Below are 22,769 nucleotides of genomic sequence, written 5' to 3'. Positions count from 1 at the left end.
AAATGTTCTTGATTGCTGCTAGCTTTTTGTCCAGCAGATGTCAGCAGACGCCGGAGGAGCTGCCGTCTGCCTGTGTGTGGTCCTTGTTTGAAGTTCTCACTCCACTGCAATGCAATCAAGTGCAGTATCGGGGTGTGTGCGTGTGTGTGAGGGGAAGTAGTGTGTGTGTGCTCATGATGGGGTCCATTATGAGGCGCAAAGTGTCCTCCAGTCTTTGTTTTAGTGCTTTGATGTGCTCTTTACATTGACATGGATGCATACAATGCACATCACTGTAAACCGCTGTTGCCATGGAGACGTCAACGCAAACAAAAAGAGGCATCATCGTGTCTTGTTTTTTTCCACTACTTTAGGCACGAGCGCACAATATTGCGGCTTTTAAACAACAAATTTGCAAAATATAAAAGGACTTGCTTTCACTTAATCATAGGCAATTTTATGAATCATTTTAAGATTTTTTTCAAATTGGATAGATTTTGGAATACATCTGCAATATTAATACTAATACTATTTTCACAGGTTAATGTTGTGAATCTTTCATTTTTATTTTTTTTATATATATTTTCAAACCTTTTAGGCATGTAGGAATTATTGCTAATTTTATGAGGAATTTTTAGGGATGATTCTTAAACTAACCTATTTTGGAGTAAGGCCGTAGCAATATAACGTGGGTAATAGCTTTGTCATTATTTTCCCATAAAGTGCCCGAGGCTGTGCGTGTGTGTGCTGTTCAGAGGAAGTGGTGCAGTACTATAAGTAAACAGAGTTTGCAAGGAAGCAGAGGAAATGATGGGGCAGCGATGCGTGGAGCGAAGGCCATATCCGGTCCGGCCCGGCTCGGCCGGGCCCGGCTTGAGGTTCCTGAAAGCAGCGTGGCCCCATGTGAGCGAGCAGGCACTTTACGGACAATGACACCCACAGGAAGTGTAAACACAGGTCAAGTGTTAAAGTCCAACCCGCCAATTCTCACCTCCATTAGAGGGGGGTGTCTGCATCAGCACCCCCGCCACCACGAGCAATTCACAGAACCCCCCCCCCCCCCCCCCAAACCTCAACCTGGGCCGAAAGGGTCATCAATGATATACTCTTGTTCAATGCCAGGACGAGAACACGATGGATTTAATTTCTCCTTGCCTGAGTTAATCAGATCAAAGGGTACTTTTCATCTTTTCAAAATAAATGCAGTAAATGAAGCTAAAATGCTCCACTTGAATGGATACACAGATGGGCAAAGCGCTCAATTAAATTAATACAGTCAATGAAGCTTATGTGTGAAACAGCTAACATGCTGAATGAATATCTAAACAATTGATAAAACAGCGAGCATGCTAAATATTAGGGGTGTAACGATACATCGATACACATCGATTAATCGATATAATGCTCTACGATTTATTGGCATCGATGCTAAACGTAAACATTGATTTACATCGCCGTGTTTGACCTCGGACATTAGACCCAACTTTATTTTGAAATCCAGTTCATTGTTGCTTGCTTCCTCTTTCCGGGAGCAGTGCGCGGCGTTGTTGTGTTGTGAGCAGAGCAGGCACGTGAAAGGGGAGTCGGCAACTAGTACTCTGCTCCTGGGCTGGTGCTATGGCTAGTGTCCAAAAAGACGAGGAAATTTGCTCCCCTTTAGGCTTCAAGTCATTCGTTTGGAAGCACTTTGGATTCCAAAGAAAAGATGGCTCAACCGACAAGACACGTGCAGTTTGTAAATCCTGCCATGCGGTGATCAAATATTCAGGGAGCACAAATCTCGCCGCACATTTAAAGAAAAAACACGACATCAAAGTTCAGTGTTAAAATAAGCACTTTGTATACCGCAATACTCTTGTAATTTCCTAAATAAAGAGTTTGCAGTACCTTGTTGATTTTGCGTATGAATTGTTATAAATCAGGATATTGTTCTATATTTTTTATTTAAGAAAATATATATATCGATCGTAGAGCACTATATCGCAATATATCGTGAATGAATCGCAGCAGGCTTTAAGATATCGGCAAATATCGTATCGTAGTTCTTTATATCGATATTATATTGTATCGTGACAAAACCCGCGATTTACACCCCTACTAAATATGTATGTAATATGTAATATGTAGTAGATGAAGCTAACACTCTAAGGCAAAACCGACACAGCAGCCGGAGCTAACATGCTTACTGAAAAGATTGAATTGCGACTAGCGTAGGAAAATGAATAAAAATGGAGTCAGTAGATGAAGCTAACAAGCCAAATGACAACAAATTCCAGTTCTAAATGAAAACAGACGAAATAAATACAAGCCGCAACAGTTAACGTGTTTTGAGTGAAAAAGACGTTTTCAGGCACCCAGAATACACATGGCGAGTTCCCGGGTCGTTTTGGGAAGTTTAATCCCTCATTAAGTGAATAATGAGCCCACAGTGCTACTTCGATGGCCCCGCAGGTCCTCAGAGGGGCCCCTCGTGGGGCTCGTACAGTAGCAGGTGTCGATGCTAATGGATAACGGCGGCCACATGTGCAAATGCAACGCAAGCAACATCTGCATAGCCGACACGCACTGCTCTTCACACAGTCAATTCGCATGAAAGTACAATTTTGTCGGATTTTGATTCAGCACAGTTACAGTGTGCAGTTAGCTGGCTATAGCTATTGCCTACAGTTCACCCATATTGCCATGTGAGAGTGCCTTGGGGTTAGCCGTGAGGGCACGCATCTCATGCAGAGAAAGACAGAAGAGTGAAAAGGAAAATTGAAGTTCGACTTGACAGCCAGTTTGTGGACGGGGACTTGTGGCTCATGTGGGTGGTTTAGAGTGCCTCATTGTTGGCCTTGAGTGCACACACCACACAGAATCATATACTACAGTTTTCTTTAACCATAATCTTTGGTTGGTGATTTTTTTTATATAGTAAACATTTCAAAGAATAAATAAGAAAACTATCTATTATTTATATCTATAAAAAATCTACACTTTTCTTTCATGGTAAGTAATTAAGCAATTATGACCTCTTGTGTAATTGCTGACTGCGACTGGGCTGCATATTGACGTACACGCACTTTCAAGCACAATTGTGCACGATGGCCCAATAGGGTGACGTCACGCTGCCCGTATTAACTCCTATGACTTTGAATGGGCCAGCACAATGAATGCGGAGTGTATTCCTAGTCTGGTTCCAATACACATCCGACAATCCGCCACTTCCTCCTTAATGAACTTCAACATTGCTTTTGTCATGAAAAGGAAGTGGATTTTTTTTTTTTTGCGAGACAAATTTATTTCTTTATGTCTAGAAAAAAAAAGCCCAATAGAGTTGGATGAAGGGTGGTCCCAGCACAGTACAGGCAGTGTGTTTACCTGGTTGATGAGACGTCGGAGTGTCACTCAGCTGCGCAGAGCAAACAGTGAGCGAGCGCATGCGCACGTTGCGCTCTCCAAAAAGGACAAGCCGTGTTTGCAGAGCTGCAGTTGAAAGGCTGACTCGCAGACGCTGTTTCGCCTCAAATCGCCTCGCTCGCAGCAGCGGCACCTCGGTGAGGAAAGCAAAGAGATCACATGGCGCAATTAGGAGCGCAATCGCCTTGCAGCGCAAACACGTCGGCACAAAAGACGCTGCTCAAGAGTGCAATCAGTACACGACACGCAAACAACGGAGGCCAATAATGAGGGGAAACCCAAATAGGAGTGAGTGAAAGTTGTTGGGATCAAACGGAGACGGGTTGGGACTCGCTGAGGGGCACACAGTCTTGTTGCCGGCACCGTGAGTTCCATTCTCCCATTTACGGTGTATATGTGTCAAAAACTGTGGCTGGGTATAGCGACAGGAGAATTAAGATGAGAGGGAAAATACTTTTAATTCAAGTGGAATTATTTTGCATATGATATGTGGGAAATACGATTAAGGTTTTTTAAAACGTGACTAACGGAGGATCGTGAAAATATCACAAACAATGGGGGAAAACGCGCCCACTTGAAAAAATTGCAAAAGATTGCTGATACAGTTAGGGGTCCTCAAAAGAGCAACATTTTAAAAAGGTTTATTGACCATAAAACATAATTACAATACAGTGGGAACAAAACTTCTAAACCATGCAACTTTGACAAAAAAACGACTGCAGAAATTAAACGTTAACAGCAAATTCTAATTAGAAATGCCTTTTTGTGTCCCTTTAACATATAACCGATTTTTGATGCTGTTTAAAACGTATTAACTTTTTGTCTTGGCACGTTTTGTCGTATATGTTCATTTTTTAAATTTGACGTATACATGCTAGATGAATGAATAAATATTAATTAATTAATTAATCAATTAATTAATCATATAAATGCTGAACCTAACCCTCAATTCATAAATATCATGATATGTTCTATGTTGACAATCCTCAAGTGTCCCAATAGAGCTGACTGTGATGTGCAAATTGCACTGACCTAAGCCAGTAAAGCTAATTGATGGATGATATTTTTTTCTCAATAGCCGAGAGAGAGGAGGTGCCAGGCAGCAAAGTTGCTCCTCTAATGACTTTCGCACTCATCGTATTCTTCATGCAGTGCCCCCCCCCCCCCCCCCACACACACACACAAACACACACATACAAAACCATTCGCCAGATATGATACAGATAGCGTGGTTAAGGACGACACAGTGCATCAAGGTTGCAACCCTGATAGATTATATGGTCGTAATAGAAACAAGAGAAGCCATAAAACAAAACAGAGAAAAACATCGGTTGTCAAATTTGACGCCTCCATTAGGCGGCCCATTTCAGGGAGCGACACCCCGGCCGCAAAACGTCACACGTCGTGCTGCCCCCCGTCATTGTTCTCGAGAAAGGCCATAATCGTGTGTTTGTGAATCTCTTCATGGTTTCGTCGGCGACTTATTCAGCTGCTAAAATGGGAACGAGAAAAAAAAAAAAAGTGGAGTTCTTGCAAGGTTCTCATTCGGTCACGCCGGTGAGATGATTTGCCTTTAATAAGATCATTTGGCAACATCAAGGCTTTCCCAGCAGTCGTGATTACATCTGGACTCAAGATCCATGCAGGAATTTGTAGGCCGGCTAATTCTGGCTGGGAGTCAACGACCCCCAACCTGCGTCTTCAAAAGCCCCCCCCTTGATCCCCCTCCCCGCCCCCTCCTCAAAGGGTGAGGATGTTTGACAATCCCATCTTGTACTCGTCCCGCAATTAATTGGATACGTTGTTGGGATGTTGGCTCCTCTCATCTTTGGCTTGAGGAGACAAAAGAGTGAGGGGGGGGGGGGGGGGTCTATTGACACCTCCGCGTCTGGCCGGGTATAAAAGAAGGGAGGCCACCGTTAGCCTCGCATGTTCATCTCGTGGCAAGGATGCAGATTCCGAGCAGCAGAGCCACGGGAGCTTTCGGCGGATACTCGATGCGTAATTACGTGCCGGCGCAGCCCAAGCCCAAGTCATTCACTATCGACGCGCTGCTCGCCAAGCCAGATGAGCGCAACTCTGAGCGGGCGAGTCCGGGGCTCCCTTACCCGGCCGCACTGCACCTCGGCACCGGACTGACCTACGCGCCCTGCCCGTACAACATGCTGCCCGCCGGCTATTCCGCCGTCTACTGCTGCCCGCCGTTCCCCTACCAGGCGTCCTGTCGCGGTGCCTTTTACGCGCAAGGTATTCAATTCAAGTCCTTCTCACTTGGAATGCTTTTCAATCATCTCCCCTTAACTGACTTTTGTGACTGTTTTTGCAGCGGCGTCAATGCCCAAGGTGCACGCGTTGAAAGCCAAGGGGGGCAAATCCAAGCGCATGCGCACCAGCTTCACCAGCGAGCAGCTCTCCCGCCTGGAGAAGGAGTTCGCCCGGCAGCAGTACATGGTCGGCTCCGAGAGGTTCCTGCTCGCCTCCGCCCTGCACCTCACGGAAGCGCAGGTCGGAAAAAAATACAATTAATATGATTGAGTTTACGAGACAAAATGAAGGCAACAAAGTTTTAATGTGCATTGAGGTCGCCATTAAAAGGGAGAAAAGTTGAAGTCAGTGAGTGCTGACATAAGAAATTTCTATCTAAATCAATTTAAAGCATATAAAATATGTTGTAAATATGAAAAATATTGTTTTACACGTTAAGAAAGAAATATTTACTATGTCTTTGATACTGTGTTTGAAATTGTGTTTGATAAAGTGAGGGGGAAAACAAAGCGGCGATCAGTTGTTCAAACTCAGGCAAGAAATAAAACTGCTGTTTACGTATCAAATTAGAAGAGAAACACTTTAGAAGTTTCTTTTCTCCTCAGGTCTTTGATGTAAAGTGAGAAAACCCTAATAACTCCTTGAGTGGGTAGTCATAGAAAGATTAAAATCCAGCCCTCAAAACCAAATTTCCTTTCACATATTTCATTTACATATTAACGGTCAAGACATTTCATCTTTGATATTGTCAATTAAAGACACTCAATGATGATGAATGACAATTGCAAACACCGAAAAAGATTTTTCTTTGACATGAGAATGCATTTTGATAGTGTCTTAGATGTCTTTGATTTTGAGTCTTTCACTCTTTCAGTGATTAGTTAACTTCTAAACAACTCCAAATGACTTATTTTTCATTCTTGTACTGTTCTTTTTGTAGGTGAAAGTATGGTTCCAGAACCGTCGCATCAAATGGCGCAAGCAGAGTCTGGAGCAGCAGCAGGCCAAGCTGGCCAAGCTGGGACTAGCCGCCACCACCCCGCCTAAAAGCCCCGGATCTCAAGGCCACGCTGACGAAGAGGAGGAAGAATTCTCTGACTCTGACGTGGATGTGGATGTGTCCGATGATGCCCACGAGCCTTGCTGAAAACCCCCCTCCCCCAAAAGACTCTTGTCCATAGAAGACGACCTATTCCTATTTAATAGAAGTATAGTTATATATTTAATTTTTCTACATGCATTGCTCTTTGACTATTGTTATTTTTTGTATATTTGAATGACATATTCATAAATATATTTTATGCAATGAACGTCACTACTTTGCCTGGCTTCTTCATTCGATGACACAGCATTACACATTTTCAGAGCTGATTCAGCAAACAGGCCAAACTATAATGAAAACACTCACAGGGGGCTAACGCTAAAGTAATTCTAGTTAATAACCAAAGGTGCCATTTTTCGTTATGAAATACACGAAAGAGAAAAAGGGGTTAATGGCATTTGGTTGGCAGAACAAATGAAAAGTCCTCTCGGAGAAGCCCCCCCCCCCCAATTACATCTTAGCAGCCAAATGCTCAGCACCGATGTACCTAATAAAGTGAACTGGGGTGGACGTAAACGGCGAGCAGGTCCTGGGCCTCCCGTGGGCAACCAGAGACACATCAGCCGCATGTGCCGGGATAAGACGCGCGAGCACGGTGTGCATCGGAGTGGCTAATTGGCGACGCCGAATCGCAGACAACTGAGCACAAAGGCGACATGCTGGGAAGGTTTCCATGTCACTAATCTGCTCCCAAGAGCTCTTAACAGGAGAAACGCTCACCTCGGGGATCAAGAGGGCTTGTTTGAGGCTTTCATCTTAGGTAAACATGACTACCAACACTTTGAGCACATCACGCCACAAAGGTGGCACGCAGGGAAGCGTACCAGATACTCTCCAGTTCTAAACTGGATGATGAAGTTGGCACGGTTTGCTTGGACAGAATGCTTTGACCGCTGTATGACTAACACCCAACAGATTTGTGATTGACTTAGGTGAATGACTGACTAACAAACTAACTCATTAACGAACTAACTCACTCATTAAATACAACACTGATGATCAAACTCCTCAATGAACGAACAAAGATGATGAGAGAAGCAAAAGAACAAGAGGATGGCAGCCGAGAAAAAAAAATCAGAATTTAGCTGAAAAAGAGTGAAGCAGATCTGAGTGGCGAGTGATCTGATTTGCCCGCTAAGCCCGCAAAGCAGCGTGATGAGATGACGCCTGCTATCTCAGCATCCACCGTAATCCCATTGAGGGAGGACCAGGGGCAGCCTGGGAAAAAGTGGAGGGGATGAAGAGGATTTGGGGAGGGGTCAGTGGAGGGGTGCGGCGGGAAGAGGGGGGGGGGTCGTGCTCTCAATTAGCAAAGGCCACCTTAACGGCTGGAAAGCAACACCAGGGGCTGCCGGCTGCATGGGCTCCTTCAAATGAAGACCTCATCATCATTGCTTGTGTCACCAGGCTTCAAAATCAGTGAGACATCCAATACAACAAAAGTACTGTGCAGAATTCAAGACAAATTTAATCCACTGCACCATTCAGCTCAGTTGGAAATTTTATTTTGGTCGTTTACTTTCACGTACCACTAGAGGGAGACCTTGTATCGTTTTAACAATCTCCAATAGTTAATAAGAACAAAATAATGCAGCAGGACAAGGGTGGAATCCAAATTGGAGGTTGCATATGAAGATGGACATGTGGCGGCGAGAAGAAGGTGTGAAAGTTCTCATGCCTCGTCAAAATGGCGCTTAGCATATTTTATGTGGCGCACTCCATCTAATAGTCATTAGCTTTCATTACTGCGTTTGAAGTGGAAGCAGGCTCTTTTGTGAGCCAGCACAATGGCGGACCAAGCACGGACGTGGCCTCCTAAGGGGAGGAGACGGGGACACGCCTCTTCCTGTCTGCATTCAGACTGGCAGCCAATCAGCGCGCGGAGTGAAAGGGAACCAATAAAGTGGCAACAAAGAGCAACTTTACAGTAGAATGACTTCTGCTTGCAGTTCAATACGGACCATTTTAATTGCAAGTTATTAATTCGAAAGCATTTACTTGTAAAGAGGCGGTAAGCCCAAAATTCTATCTCTCACGTGATCCCACTGCCTCGATTGTAAATAACCTTTTCACTTTGAACCACAGGCAACTGACTTAATATCTTAGAATTTACTGTATCATTGAGGTGCAATCGATTGTATTGAGCTGGATGTTTGTTTAGGCCGAGTGGGTGTAGTGGGGCAGGAGGGGGTGGGGGATGCTATGTGGGGGGCGGTCGCAGGTTGTCGCGCAGGTGCCACATACGCGGCGACGTGCTACTTTTGCCATGTGGTTATTGTGGCAAGGGTGAATTTCTGCAGGTGGTGTACATTAGCATCAAGGCACACATTAGCGCTGAGCACACAAACAAAATGGCCAATTAGGTTATTTTGATGAAGGAGCCATCACATCTTCATTCATCTCACATTCCATGCAATCACCATAACAATATTCTCTTGGAAAAGTATTGCGTTCATTATACATATTGACTTGCAGCAGATTGTTATTCTTCACTCACCTGTCGATTAGCATAAAGATGATGTCATCTGTAATAAGGAAATGTTTGACACGTTGTAGTCCATATTCACTTCAGTCATGATACACTGCAAATTCTATGGTGGTGTTAAAAAAGAGAGGGGACCTCAAGCTGTTGTACCTGGCTTTTTCCGACAAGTGGCAGCATAAACCCAGAAAACTGATACAACACGAATTGCTCGTTTTCATTCGCAGCACTTCAAGCGTTGTAGGATTTTATACCAAGTTCTCCCAGACAATTGTAAGTAAACATTCATCCGATAGCATGTAAATAAATAACACTTTTTTCTTCTTTTTTATTTTTATAAAGCGTCGGGAACGCTTTTTTCAAAAACGTCTTTTATCAAAAGTTTCCTTTGAAAGTACATTTTGCCAACACAGGGGGGCAGCTGTCATGTCTGAACAGAACATCAGACCAAAACCATTTTGGAATGCACGGATTCATTTATTTGAATTCTGTCATTTATGCGGATTTATTTCAATCAAGAACATTTTCGAACGGAGTTATTGAGATTATGCGTGCATGTTATTTTAATTGGATAGTTCTCTATTTTTTTAAGAACGCCTGGCATTAATAACATTTGGCACAAAGACGACAGTAAATTAATTAAACCGGATGATTCTCTATTAGCATAAGCGTCAACGAGCAAGGAAAAAAGAATTGAAATCTCAATAAAGAAAAATTAAATCAACGCCTATGGCCTGATAATGTTGATACTGTTTCATATAATTACTTTTTTTTTAAAGAAGTGTGTGGAGCACTTTCATTAACACCTTTGTAAATTTCTTTACCAGTATATATTAATAAAGTCACACGCATGATTCGATTACGCACACGTAAGGTGTCAAATGCATTTTTACAATTCTACAATCTTGAAACGGGATTATTAGCACATTGTGACGACGCATTTAGAATTAGTCAAACATCAAAAACATTGATGTCAAGTTCCAGGTTTCTGTGGTTGGTGAGACTCAGGTGATTAGTGGAGCCCGGAGCTCAAAGCAAGTATGCTGAGGCGGCATTTTAGTGTTACGCTGCAGGCAAACGGAAAGATGTTTTCACAAAATGGTCTTAAAACTACTACTCTTTCTTCACTTTTCAATCTTTTAGTCTTCTCTTAATGTGTTTAAACGTCGGCAAAAATGCACATTTCCAGGTATAGATCATTTTGCCAAAAATATTAGGAACAGCACACGGGGCAATCTAAAAGATTTTTTGTTTACATTGGCTCGAGAAAGTGTACCTAATGAAGTGTCCAGACAGAAAAGAAACTGAACCGTGGCGCAGGTGGTTTTCTGTGAGACACTCGCTCGTGCGCACCCAAACATTAACCTGCAGCGGGGATGCGCATGAGCGCGCGTGCATGCCCGGGGGCTTTTCAGAATCAAAAAAGCTTTCATGTTGTTAAAAAAAGAAAGGTTAACCCAATGACAAAATGTTTCATTCCTTCAAAGTCGTGACTCCTAAGTTTTAGCTTGACTCGGGCTGACGTCACTTGCGGAAATTAAATCTGCTCGGCTGGTGCGTTTAGGAGCCTTTAAAGCTCTAAACGCCTCATCAACAACTTGTTTAACGCTAATCATTTTCTATTGCAACTCGCTGCACATTCCCAAGTCACTTATTAACTATCACGTGTTTTTTTCTCTGTCTCTCTCACTCTACCTTTCCTTTCCACAACCTAAATCCTTCGCGTGATAGAGGACAAAGTGTTTTTGCCCAAAGCTTACACACAATGTAAACGTTTTGATTAAATATCTAAAAAATGGACAGACAAATAAAACGCACTAATATTAATGTGATTAGATTTTTTTTTTTAATTAGTTTTTCAATGTGAGAACGGAGGCCAAGGATCACTACTGTTAATGAGTGGCAGTGTTTATAGTGCCATTGTAAGTATAAAATCTCAAGAATATAATCGATGGTATTAAAAATATTAAAATAAAACATGAAAACATGTTAATTTGTATTCGACAGTTTATAATAAAAATGCGCGACGACATCCATTAATGTGAGTCCTTAAAAAGATCGCTGGACGAAAATGCATGCTGGAATAGTATTATATATATTTGTATTGTATTTTATGGATTTAAAAAACCCAATCAAATAGTCGACTTTGATATGAGTCCATTTTCTCAAGAGGGACACACGCATGGATCAAAAAGATGAGGAGACGATGAGGGGGGGGAAAAAGTCAAAAGTAAAGAAATTGACCGACCTTTCTCAAAATTAACGCATGGAGTTGGGGAAAAAATGAAAATATATTTCAGGTAAGTTGGAAGAATTTTTTTTAACACCGATACGTAACGTAACGTAAATTTTACTGGCTACAAAACGAGCTTCTTGATGGGCAGGTGCGGTGGTCCAATCAACGTCCGCGCAAGGGGGGGGGGGGCGAGGGCACCCCCACATGCACGCACGCTCTCACTTGCGCTGCCTTGCGTATAAGAAAGCTTTGGCGTCAAGGAGGACTTGCAGCACTGTTGACTTTTCAAGCAACATCTCCGGGCTCCGAGCGGAAAGAAAAGTTGGACATGCAGATCTAAACGAGGATTTAGCAGGGAACAGAAAGAAAAGAAAAAGAGCTCGACTTCTTTCTTGTCTGGAGATGTTCGCGCCTGCAGGCAAGCGCTGCTTCACCATCGAGTCTCTAGTGGCCAAGGAGAACCCGCTGGCCGAAGAACCCATCCGCCCCACGGCACTCAGCTACGCCGGTCCGGCCCCTGACGCCCTTATGGGCGGCTACCAAGCGGCCGCCGCTCCAGGGGTGGCTGCAGCGGCTGCGGCTGCGGCTGTTGCACGCTCGCTCTACCCGAACCCAGCCGAGCTGGTGTTCCCCGAGTCGGTGAGCCACCCGCAGCTGGCCGTGGGCCCCCACTCGCACACCCACCATCACCACCATCACCACCAACATCAGAACCAGCACTTGCAGCACCACGCACACTTCTTCGGCTCGGCGCAGCACCGAGACCCGCTCAATTTTTACCCCTGGGTGCTCCGGAACCGCTTCTTTGGACACAGGTTTCAAGGTATTGCCGCTCCTTTTCCGATGAATGTCAATCAACGAGGCGCGGACGGAACGCGGTCATTTTAACTATGCAGCGCAAGATGTAATAATAGATGCTTATTATTAAAATGCAAAATTCAAGTATGCTCAACATTTAGCCATTGGAAACATCTTGCTTTAGAAATGCACGACAGCAATTTTTTTTAAAACTATATTAACTTTAACAACGTGTTACTTATTACAAGTGTAAAGTACATTTTATAGCATACGATTCAATACTATAGACGCAAATACAGTAAGTTAATTCCTCACTTACTGAGTCATTCTAATGAATGACGAATGAATGTCTTCGTACCTGATTACAATTTATTGCGCGAGTGTGTGTGTGTGTGTGTGGGGGGGGGGGGGGGGGCGTTGTAATATTATGAAAAGTCATACACACATTGAAAACTGCACTCGCTCAATTGTTCATAAAGAAGCAAAATTACTGACGATAATCAAATATAAATATTTCAAAGAACTATGGTAATTTTTTTCCAAATGACAAAATTATCAATTGTATTAGAAAACAGCAAATAAAGTAAAATGATCAAATTGAGTCAAGCACACAATGTAGATATATATGATTTTAAAACTCTGCAATGAGCACTTACTCAACATGTCCTGCAGAGATTCAAATACATGTCTACATTAAATTACAATCACCATAACAGTACAAATTGCAAGTCGCTATTTATTACGAATAATTAATAAGATCATTTTTTATTGTGTATTGTGCTCATTTAGTTTTTTGCTACCAAAGCATTTACTCCATGTGTGTAAATATAACTTTAGTCAACAAACGACAATAAAAGTGCATTGGACATTTGAATAGACGTAAAGAAGCAAAAAAAAAGTTGATAGATATTTGGCGAAGGCAATTAAATCACGACAAAATGGTCCAGAATATAAATGTTTTGAGCTGCGGTTTTAAGCGTTTAAAACGGGCAAACTAATGACCTGCTCGGCGACTCGGAGTCGTTCTTGCAAGGCCGTAATGGTGGTCCGGTGTGTGTCGTCCGCGTCCGGCAGGTCATGACGCGTCCCAGGACAGCCTGCTCCTCCACGGCCCGTTCGCCCGGAAGCCCAAACGGATCCGAACCGCCTTCTCACCGTCGCAGCTGCTGCGCTTGGAGCGGGCCTTCGAGAAGAACCATTACGTGGTGGGCGCCGAGCGGAAGCAACTGGCCGGTAGCCTAAACCTGTCCGAAACGCAGGTGAGGTCCCGGGTAGGAATTAAGGCAAACAAACACGGTGACTCCTCGCGTTCTTTTGAAGGACAAGGCTAAATTGTGTCCATCTGAAATATCGACACTTGGGGGGGGAAAGAAATCATGCCACATCTACCGGAAACATAAGAGTTAAAGTGATTTAAAAAAAATCCCTTTTTGATTATTTAGCCAATTTTGGAGTTTAATACATGCGCATTGTATATTATCAGCAACAATAATTTGAGGAAATACTGATTCATAGTGGCTTTGTGGATAATTGCTACTCTTAATTTGGACACAAATAGAGGTTAAATTGCCACAACAAATATATTCACAGGATACACTTATATTAGAAATACAAAAACAAACCAACAGTGTAAATAAATACAGCAGCCAACGAAAAATAAACATTTAAATCTAATCCAAGCATTGAGAGTGTTTTATTTTTTTGATGACGATTTATTAATTAATAATACGTTTGCTGTGGTGGTTGTACGTTAGGGAAAATATGGCCCGTGGGCAATACTTGGCACACCAGGCATTTGAGGGATCAAGAATCTTGTGATACTTGTAGAATTTGTAAACTTATTATTATTATTATTATATTTGATAAAACGGGCTAATTAAAATAAACAGTCATTTTGGTTTAATGCACTTATATTTTTTGATTGATTATAAATCAAAACTATTAGTAAAATGTTCACATTTTCATTTTATGCTTTAAGTGTTATTAAGTAATACAATGAAAATAAAATACAAAAAGAGAACGGACCATTGTTCAGACCATTATACTTTGAACTACATCTAAATAAATCCCATAATCATCAGTTCAACGTTTGTGAAAAAAACCTTGTCATAATCTGTGAATAAACTTTAAACTGATGTGCAAACGCCATCACAGCAAATCTGGAAACAGTGAGCCACAAACACAGCACAGTTCGTGTCATGTGATCAAGGCAAGATTTATCGACCAGGCTTTTACTACCAGTCATAATGATGGCGTTCGCACCCTCGCTCTTGCCGCTTTGACAAGTCCAAAATAGCTTGTGGCATATCTACCGACATCACTTATTGGATGGAGGTGTGTGTTATTGATGCTATGTGGGTGTCAATTAGGCCTAATGGGCCATAAAAAGACATCTCATGAGCCAACAGTATTGTTTGCGTGAATGACGAGACTTCTTGTTTAAGCTGCACCACTTGCTTCATCACCCTTCACCATCATAACACTAACACAAATACATGACATCAAAGTATCATCATTGGCATATGAAAAAAAAAACCTCACTTTTTTTTTTAATTTTTTTTTTTTAGAAAACATAGTTTTAGCATGCAGACTCATTCCAGGTCACATGTGACTACAGTCTTGTTATCAAACAGTGGGAGATGGTTTTGGACGATACTGGAGTACATCTTAATGAATGTAAATGATATGCGAAGTGAGAAGAAATCTGGCAAGGAGGCGACGGCAAATCACAAAAAACAAAAAAACTGCAAGCAGGCATTTATTTGTGTGTTCTCGTAGACCAGGGGTGGGCAAACTTTTTGACTTGCGGGCCGAATTAGGTTCTAAATTTTGACCGAGGGGCTGAACCAGGAGCAGATGGATGTAGTGTTTGTGTGAAGTAATATAAATGACATTTTTACGTTTTTACTTTTAGTAGATACTAAAGCAAGGATATTAAAAAAAAGCTTTTTGAAAACATGAGTGATTCTTATTAAATACGACACTGTTATGATGAATAACATTTTCCCTCACTTCAGCGCCTGCAGGTCAGATTTATGAAATATGTTTATCTAACGAGGCGAAATCACATCCAACGGCAAACATTCTGACCAAATACATCATCTTGACAAATCAGTGAAAGAATACATCTAAATAAAGTCATAAAGAAATCAATAGTATTGTTGGTTTCCCATTTTGGCTAGTGCATCATAGTCTGGAGTAAAATTTGTTGTGGTAATTTTTAGGATAGAGCCGAGGTGTCGGTCCGTTAACCTAGATCTCTGACGGGCTTTGTTGACGTTCATGTGGCTAAACGTCTTCTCACACACGTAGGTCGAGCCAAATTGTCCACTCTTTTTGAACATTCGGCACTCACTGTCCACCTTTCTTTTCTTCGGGCCACTCATTTTAATGGAAGGATTCCAGGGGAAGGTTTGTGGGTGGCATTAGCGTAAAACTGTATCTGAAAACGCAGCGCGCGAATTACGAGAATATTGACGTCACAGCCTACACTCGAAATTCAGCACTGATAGATGAAATTACTACGTACTACTGAGTACGCACGCACACGCACTTGTGAGTGTGCACCGAGCTTTCTGACACAGCTCCCGGGAGTAAATGCGCTTCCCCATCTACTGGGGAAACATAGTAACTGCAGGGAAAATGACCCCCAAAAAAATTAATAATACAATTTATTCAGGTTTAGCGGGCCGGATTAAACGGCTCTGTGGGCTGGATGTGGCCCGCGGGCCGTAGTTTGCCCACCCCTGTCGTAGACTCTGCTTGCTCCACAATATTGTGTGCGATGAACTTGTGTCACTCCCCAATGTTGTGCGACACGTTGTCGCTCCCCAATGTTGCGTAACGCATTATCTTCCCACAACGTTGTGTACTCACCGTGAATGGACTTACTCATGTGTGTGGCTTGCATCCGCACAGGTGAAGGTTTGGTTCCAAAACCGGCGGACCAAGTACAAGCGTCAGAAGCTGGAGGAGGACGGGCCGGATGCCCAGCAAAAGAAGAAGGGCAACCACCACATCAACAGGTGGCGTATGGCCACCAAGCAGACCAGCTCCGAGGACATTGACGTGACCTCGGAGGACTGAAAGAGAACAAAAAACAGAAACACTGCTGACTCACGAGGACCAACAACACTATTTATTATGTATTATGATGAAGTACATGTACACGTACCGGGAGCAAACAAGACTGTGTGTGGAGTGGCACGAGATGGACTGGGACGAGATGGATGGACCCCCCCCCCCCAACTGTGTTCTCATGCTGTTCTTTCATTAAAGCTGCTGTCAGTCACCAACCGTGGTTTACTTTCATCCCCAGGCACGCAATTTGCCCCTTCAAATGAACGCCTTCCTCAAACAGACGTCAGCCACAAGACGCTACTGCTCACGTGCGCTAACCAAAACAGCAGCACCAATCCAAGCGGTTGCTCAGATGAATGAAAGTGGTTAGTTTCCCTTGACGTGACTTGTAAATTACTAACATAAGCCACATACTGTAACACTCCCGGGCCAGGCCGGTTTGGGCCGGGTCAGGTTTTGCTCTCCTTCTGCACTTCGAGGCACAATAAGGTCTGAGCGCTTCTTGAGCCTCTTGAAGAAATTGACACGAGGAGACAAAACCACGTCAAAGTGCCAGGAAGTCAGTCGTCCGCCTTCTGCTGTTTGTTGTCGAGAAGCGCCGATTTAGACAAACATGTCAAGAATGTCGCCAGGCGCTTGCGCAGGTGTCAGGTGCGTTACCCGAGTCGCTGCGCACACAAGTTAAACAGACGGAGAGGGAAAGTAGTCGGCCATTGTGCGGCGGCTGGGGCCTCCGTAATCACCTGTCAAAAGAAACGGAAGGAATCTGTCGCTAATGACCGCTGGGCTTTAGCGATGAGCCGTGATGTCTGACCTTGATGATTTGTTTTGTAAACCAAGAGGATCGGGGGGTTGCTCTTCTCACTTTTTGGACAAAGAGCACAAAATGGGTGTTGTGAAGGACTGTCTTTCAGGCGATCCAACTTGTATGCACGCTGGTACACACAACGCACACACGCACGCGCGCGCACACGCACACACACACGCACACACACACACACACACACACACACACCTTTAATTTAAAATCCATTGGAAATGAAATGAATCTCTGCAAGATAGTTGTAAACCAAGTCAGCAGAGAATGAAACCAGGCGTCTCTTATCGCCAGTGTCAGCAATGAGGACATTTGGTGATGGGAAGAACAAAAGTGTGTGTGTACCAGCAGATGACAGACGCCTTGACGAGAAGTTGGAGAAAGCGAAGCGACTGTCTCCTTGCGCCGTCATTAGCTCAATGCGCTAAAGAGCAGATGTTATTTCCTTCCTCCGCGTGACAAAACAGCACCTCGTGCAACAAACGTGGCGTCACTTGAGTCGCATGATAAGAAGTGCAACTGACGACAAATTGCAGCTTTACTAATTAGCATGCTACAAAGCCGCCATTTGGGGATATTATGCTTCAAGAAAATGACAATTACGCAGTAAAGAACCAAAGTGGGCAATGGCTTCTTTTCCCTGATTCAATATGCTTAGAACATTATTTGGACCCGCCCAGGTCGTTGTTGAGGAAGGTGCGAGTTCATTTTGACAGCACACGCCAATGCGACATGTGACATTTTTTCTTCACAATTGCCATGGCAACCATACAAACAGTGCAGTTGACAGTGGAGGATGCGAGGCAGCAAATGTGAAAATGAAGTGCAAGCAGGACTCAAACACATATTGTCACCTGCGGCACTACCTTGACTTACAAGTGCCCTGACTTACGAGTTTTGCAAGTTACGAGCCATCGCTCCATCCAACTATGTAAAACCAAAACCAGACAATCCAAGTTAAGCAATGTACCCACAAAACAATGTTACTTTGTAGTTAGCTTCTTAAGCAAAATGCTAACTTTATGCTCGGCTAAAGACGTTTGAACTGGTTGAAAAATCAAAAGGCTCAGGTGAGCGACTTAGCATGCAAGCATTTGTGTGTATAATGACGTGGTCCGAAAGCACGGATCACTCACTTGCTGTCATGTCTCGTCCCCAGTTTTGTTATGCGTGTAGATTGTCATCGTCTCTGTGTGTCTGTGTGCTCGCCCCTCCCTTCCTGTGTGCCCATGATTAGTGTAATCATACTCACTTGCCTCTTGTTACCTGTGTTGTATTTAAGTTTTGTTTGTGTACCACTCGCTATCGGAGCATTGTTGATGTTGAAGCTCACTGTCACGGGGTTCGTTTGGTTCCTGTCTTTTGTTTCACGTTTTTGTCGGTCAGTCCTGTTAGTTTTGTTGTTAAGTCACGTCAGTTTGCCGAGCCTGTCTTTTGAGTTTGCTACAATAAACCCTGGTCCAAGCTGCACTTGGTCGCCCTGCTCCATATTCCACCCTGCCCGTGACACTTGCAGGTGTTTGTTGCCACGTCTGATTGACTGACGCAGACCTGAAGGAGGAAGAGAAAAACAAGCAGTTGTATGACAAGACGTGAAAGCGTAACCCAACAAATTGTGACCGTCTTAACGACATTTTTAAACGTTGCTGCTAATGTGCAGAAAAAGGTCCAATTTGGCACATGGAAAGTCTGAGTGGAGCTTTGCTAATAGTTGAAGCAGATGGCAGAACCCAAGGTGTGAAGTGGGACAATTGCGTAGGTGGGGGAGCATTCAGGTGTCTTTCTTTTTGGTTTTTTTTGTTGGGGGTAGGAGAAAGCGCAAAACTGGCTCCTCCATCGGAACGGAAGGCGTCTATTCGCTACATATGTCTGACTTTGCCACCATATGGCTGCGGGAGCTATTTCCAGTTCGTAATTAAAACCTTCGGCAAGTGGAGAAAGACGGTTTATCTCAATCGGCGAGAGGGAAAGATGACTGCAGAACGCGAGAAACAAAACGCGTAAAGGCAAACAGATCAATTTGGACAATTAAATGAATTCAACAAGTCGATACATAACAAATACTTGCGATATTTAAAATCAAACTGGCTCTGGGCCTTGCTAAGAGACCAAATATGTGCTTTGACACCACTAAAGTGATTTTGTCCAGATTCTGTCCATTTTCAAACCTGCAACGTCTTCACCTGAACCAACTCAATCTAAAAGCAGAGTTTTCCCATCTCCAAGGATAATACCTCCTTTGCCACGTGGGGACGGCAAACACAGCGGGAGCTCCCGTGAAGGAGATAGCGCCGTCGCTCCTCCGCCTAACAAAGAAGAGCGGCTGCCTAATGAGGGAGCTCATTAACACGTCGGGCTGCCTTGTCTTAATTAGGCAGCTCGCTCACAAAACCGAGCCTGAGAGGAGGCGGCGTCAAAGAGGTCAACGGCAGAATCAGGAGTGTGCTAAAATGCTAACTTGCTAATTCCAGCATGGTTTGTATTTCATTGTGGAATAAACGCATGTAACGCCTTTGTGTTGACGACGTTCAGCATGTTCATTAGCTAATGCCAGTTAGCTCACTAGCTTGAGTTTGAATTTAGCATGCGCGGTTAGAAATATATTACAAACGTGCACAAGCAAGGATAGTGCTATTACCACTTCTTGGTACAGAATGCTAGTATGGTTAACGATACCGGAATTATAAATTGTGTTTCCGAGATTTTCTGTAACATCATATAATGATGTTTTTGGAGCTAGCACAGAATTTGACTTCAAAAACATCCCGATCAAGGTTTACCAATTCTAAGTGTACTATCGAACAGAAGCAAAGCGTTTGGCAGAACCGAACCATTAGTCGGGTCTGCTCAAACTAGAAGCCCACAAGTTGGAATTGCTTCACTTGAACTGAACGGTAAAAATGCTCTCAGCGGTGTGATCCATCACCGAAGGGAGGCCCCTCTTACGACCATCTTGTTCTCGCTCTATTGAACACCAGCGAGGGCGATCTGACATTGAGGAGAGGCTCTGCACCCCCCACCTCCTTTTTCACTCTGCAGTCTGGAATCCCAAACACACCTGGCTAGAGGACTCAAGCTTGTCAGGCCTTCACAACGATGGCCGCATTCCTCCAGAGCCAGCTGGAAGAGGGGCTTTGCTTTCTGGCAAATTATGCACCAGAGTATCGCCGTCGACATCGGGATCCGTCTATGAATCAGTTTAGGCTACGCAGATCGGCCTTTTTTGAGATTCCTGTCAGCCATGAGACATACTCCGACAGTTTGCATGAACGCCATATTGCACAGAGAGCCTGAGATCACAGTTGACATATTCGATTAGTTCACAAATGAGCGTGTTCATTTCGCTTGCCATCTGAATTCAATCCAAAACTGGAGGTTGCACAGAAACATGGCCTGGTTATGTCCCAATAATAATTTGGATAAATAATAATAAGAATCGTAATCTGCTAGATAGCCTCGAATCATGGAATCAATTAACGTGAATGCTGCAATCATTTGGAATTATTTGAAACTGGCGGCGATTTTCCGTAAGCTAATTTTCACTCGCGCATTTGAAATTGCGTCAAACAATCGTGTGAGGTATTCACCGGCGAATTGCCACCGGCCACAATTCCAACAAATGGCAAATTAATCGCGAGACGCTAGCCGGCGCCTTTGCCTCTGGTCGAGCTCTTTATCGTCTAATTGATTGACAGGCCAGCGCTTGATTAGGTTATTACAAATAAATATAGCCCTAAGTAAGCAAACAAACAAAATCCAAACACCACTTTGCTTGTGCTCCATCCAATTAGCTTTTTTTAATTACCTATTATGCTGAGGCGCATGGCAAAACGACAACAATGCGCAAAGACAAATCGGCAAAACGAGGTCCTGACATAGACGCCACTTTAGGGGTAATTACCCAATTTGTTTGCGGCAGCAGAGTTCTAACAACCAGCCAATTACCGCAGAGAAAGGCTGCGTCGCCGTTCAAACCTGTTGATTTAATTAGATTAACCGTGTGCTACGGCGCCGGGAAGCAGGCAAACAATTTAATTACCAGCCGGCGGCCCCGGGGCATTGTGGGACGATGGCTCTGTGGACCCATGAGGGCCGATGCTGCAGAAAGAAAGCAACACAAGGAAGACTCACAAACATACTGCCTGAAAGAGAAATTCAGATCTCTGGATTTTTTGTGTTGTGAATAAAGAAATTCAAGTCTGTGACTCTTTCAATTTCTTTAACCATTACTTGGTTGCTGTACTTTATAAAGGTCGCTACAGTTCATTCTGTGTCGACGTTTTGGTGCTAACGCGCTAATCGCCGTCTCAGAGCGCGGTCGGTGAAGAAAGCAAAATATTCCGACTCGGTTCCAACGGAAGCGTCCGCAACGCAGCGGGAGATGGATCTTAATCAGCGACCAGCCGTGTGTGACCTTTTCCAGGTCCGAGACAACCTGACGTTGCCCCCGCGGAGCGGCGACGCTTCCCGGGGTGAACGCTGCCTTCCCTGTTGGACCACATGACAAGCTCTCAGATCCATAAGAAGTTCCACAGCAAGACACCGCCAGTGGCACTGAAAGGTGATAAAAAAGACAAAGAAAAAGCCAAAAGCACGGTATTTGTCATAAGACTTGTTCGCTTGTGATGAGTCAGTGTTAAACTTCACAACCTTGTCACAAAGGCCGTGCCCAGCCTCTGTACCGGCTTACCTCAAAAAGGCAGAAATATGGGTAAACTTCCCGCATATTGAATATGTTAACCAGGTTTGTTGAGAATGGGTTGTTGTTCTCCCTACCGTTTTTTTCCATGTATAATGCGCCCCCGTGTATAATACGCACCCTAAAAATGGCATCTCGATGCTGGAAAAAAGCCTGTACCCATGTACCCAAATTTTGACTTTTTTTATTTTTATTTTTAAAGTCCCAATGATCGTCACACACGCCTGGGTGTGGTGAAATTTGTCCTCTGCATTTGACCCATCCCCGTGTGATTTTGATCCATCCCCTGGGGGAGAGGGGAGCAGTGAGCAGCAGCGGCGCCGCGCTCGGGAATCATTTGGTGATCTAACCCCCCAACGACTCTCAACGGGATCACCAATATTTGAGTGATGTACCAGTTATTTATCACAATTAGTTTACCAAGTCTGTGTTTTGAGTTCCTCCAATAAACCCTGGTCCAAGCTGCACTTGGTCGCCCCGCTCCTTTCCACACTCCATCCGTGACAAGATTTTCTTCAAAAATTGTTGTACCATGATTTTCTTCTTCAAAAAAAAAAAAATGTACCCATGTATAATGCGCACCCCAGATTTTAGGACAATAAATTGGTTAAATTTTGCGCAGTATACATGGAAAAAACGGTAATTTGTTTTGGACATCAGCTTTCCTCTGATTGGTTTGTTCCTGATATATCTGTTGGCTCTAAGATGGTAATGACTTAATTTCACATGCTGTGGATCAGTTTCACTTTTCTGTCAAAATGGCGGCAAATTGGTGGTCAAGTCCACTTCATTTTCTGCCTTTGGAGGCGGGATGAGATCCGAGCCAGAGTTGGGACGCTGCCTGTGTGTAAGGGTGTTGTTCTCAGTGGCGCAACAGGGGTGTGAAGTTTAACGCTCGACATCCTAGGC

General features: G+C 43.7%; 2 protein-coding genes across 2 annotated transcripts; both read left to right on the top strand.

Moving 5' to 3' along the window:
* Nucleotides 1-5,249: 5,249 nt before the first annotated feature.
* noto (notochord homeobox) lies at nt 5,250-6,851 on the top strand. Its single transcript, XM_061302231.1, has 3 exons — nt 5,250-5,628; nt 5,708-5,886; nt 6,587-6,851. Exons 1-3 carry the CDS (start codon nt 5,331-5,333, stop codon nt 6,791-6,793), a joined length of 684 nt encoding a protein of 227 aa, XP_061158215.1. The 5' UTR covers nt 5,250-5,330; the 3' UTR covers nt 6,794-6,851.
* Nucleotides 6,852-11,868: 5,017 nt separating this feature from the next.
* On the top strand, nt 11,869-16,350 carry emx1 (empty spiracles homeobox 1). Its single transcript, XM_061301861.1, has 3 exons — nt 11,869-12,289; nt 13,339-13,523; nt 16,183-16,350. The coding sequence occupies exons 1-3, from the start codon at nt 11,869-11,871 to the stop codon at nt 16,348-16,350; spliced, it is 774 nt and encodes a 257-aa protein (XP_061157845.1).
* Nucleotides 16,351-22,769: the final 6,419 nt, after the last annotated feature.

This window comes from Syngnathus typhle, linkage group LG16 (genome assembly GCF_033458585.1).
Source record: "Syngnathus typhle isolate RoL2023-S1 ecotype Sweden linkage group LG16, RoL_Styp_1.0, whole genome shotgun sequence".
Taxonomy (NCBI): Eukaryota; Metazoa; Chordata; class Actinopteri; order Syngnathiformes; family Syngnathidae; genus Syngnathus; species Syngnathus typhle.
This window is presented reverse-complemented; position numbering and strand designations above follow the sequence as displayed.

Excerpts from the sequence above, each read along its gene's own strand:
- noto (XM_061302231.1), top strand. The coding sequence starts at position 5,331 with ATGCAGATTCCGAGCAGCAGAGCCACGGGAGCTTTCGGCGGATACTCG. Across the intron at positions 5,629-5,707 it reads CGGTGCCTTTTACGCGCAAG|CGGCGTCAATGCCCAAGGTG; the intron begins GTATTCAATTCA and ends CTGTTTTTGCAG. Across the intron at positions 5,887-6,586 it reads TGCACCTCACGGAAGCGCAG|GTGAAAGTATGGTTCCAGAA; the intron begins GTCGGAAAAAAA and ends TTCTTTTTGTAG.
- emx1 (XM_061301861.1), top strand. The coding sequence starts at position 11,869 with ATGTTCGCGCCTGCAGGCAAGCGCTGCTTCACCATCGAGTCTCTAGTG. Across the intron at positions 12,290-13,338 it reads CTTTGGACACAGGTTTCAAG|GTCATGACGCGTCCCAGGAC; the intron begins GTATTGCCGCTC and ends CGCGTCCGGCAG. Across the intron at positions 13,524-16,182 it reads TAAACCTGTCCGAAACGCAG|GTGAAGGTTTGGTTCCAAAA; the intron begins GTGAGGTCCCGG and ends GCATCCGCACAG.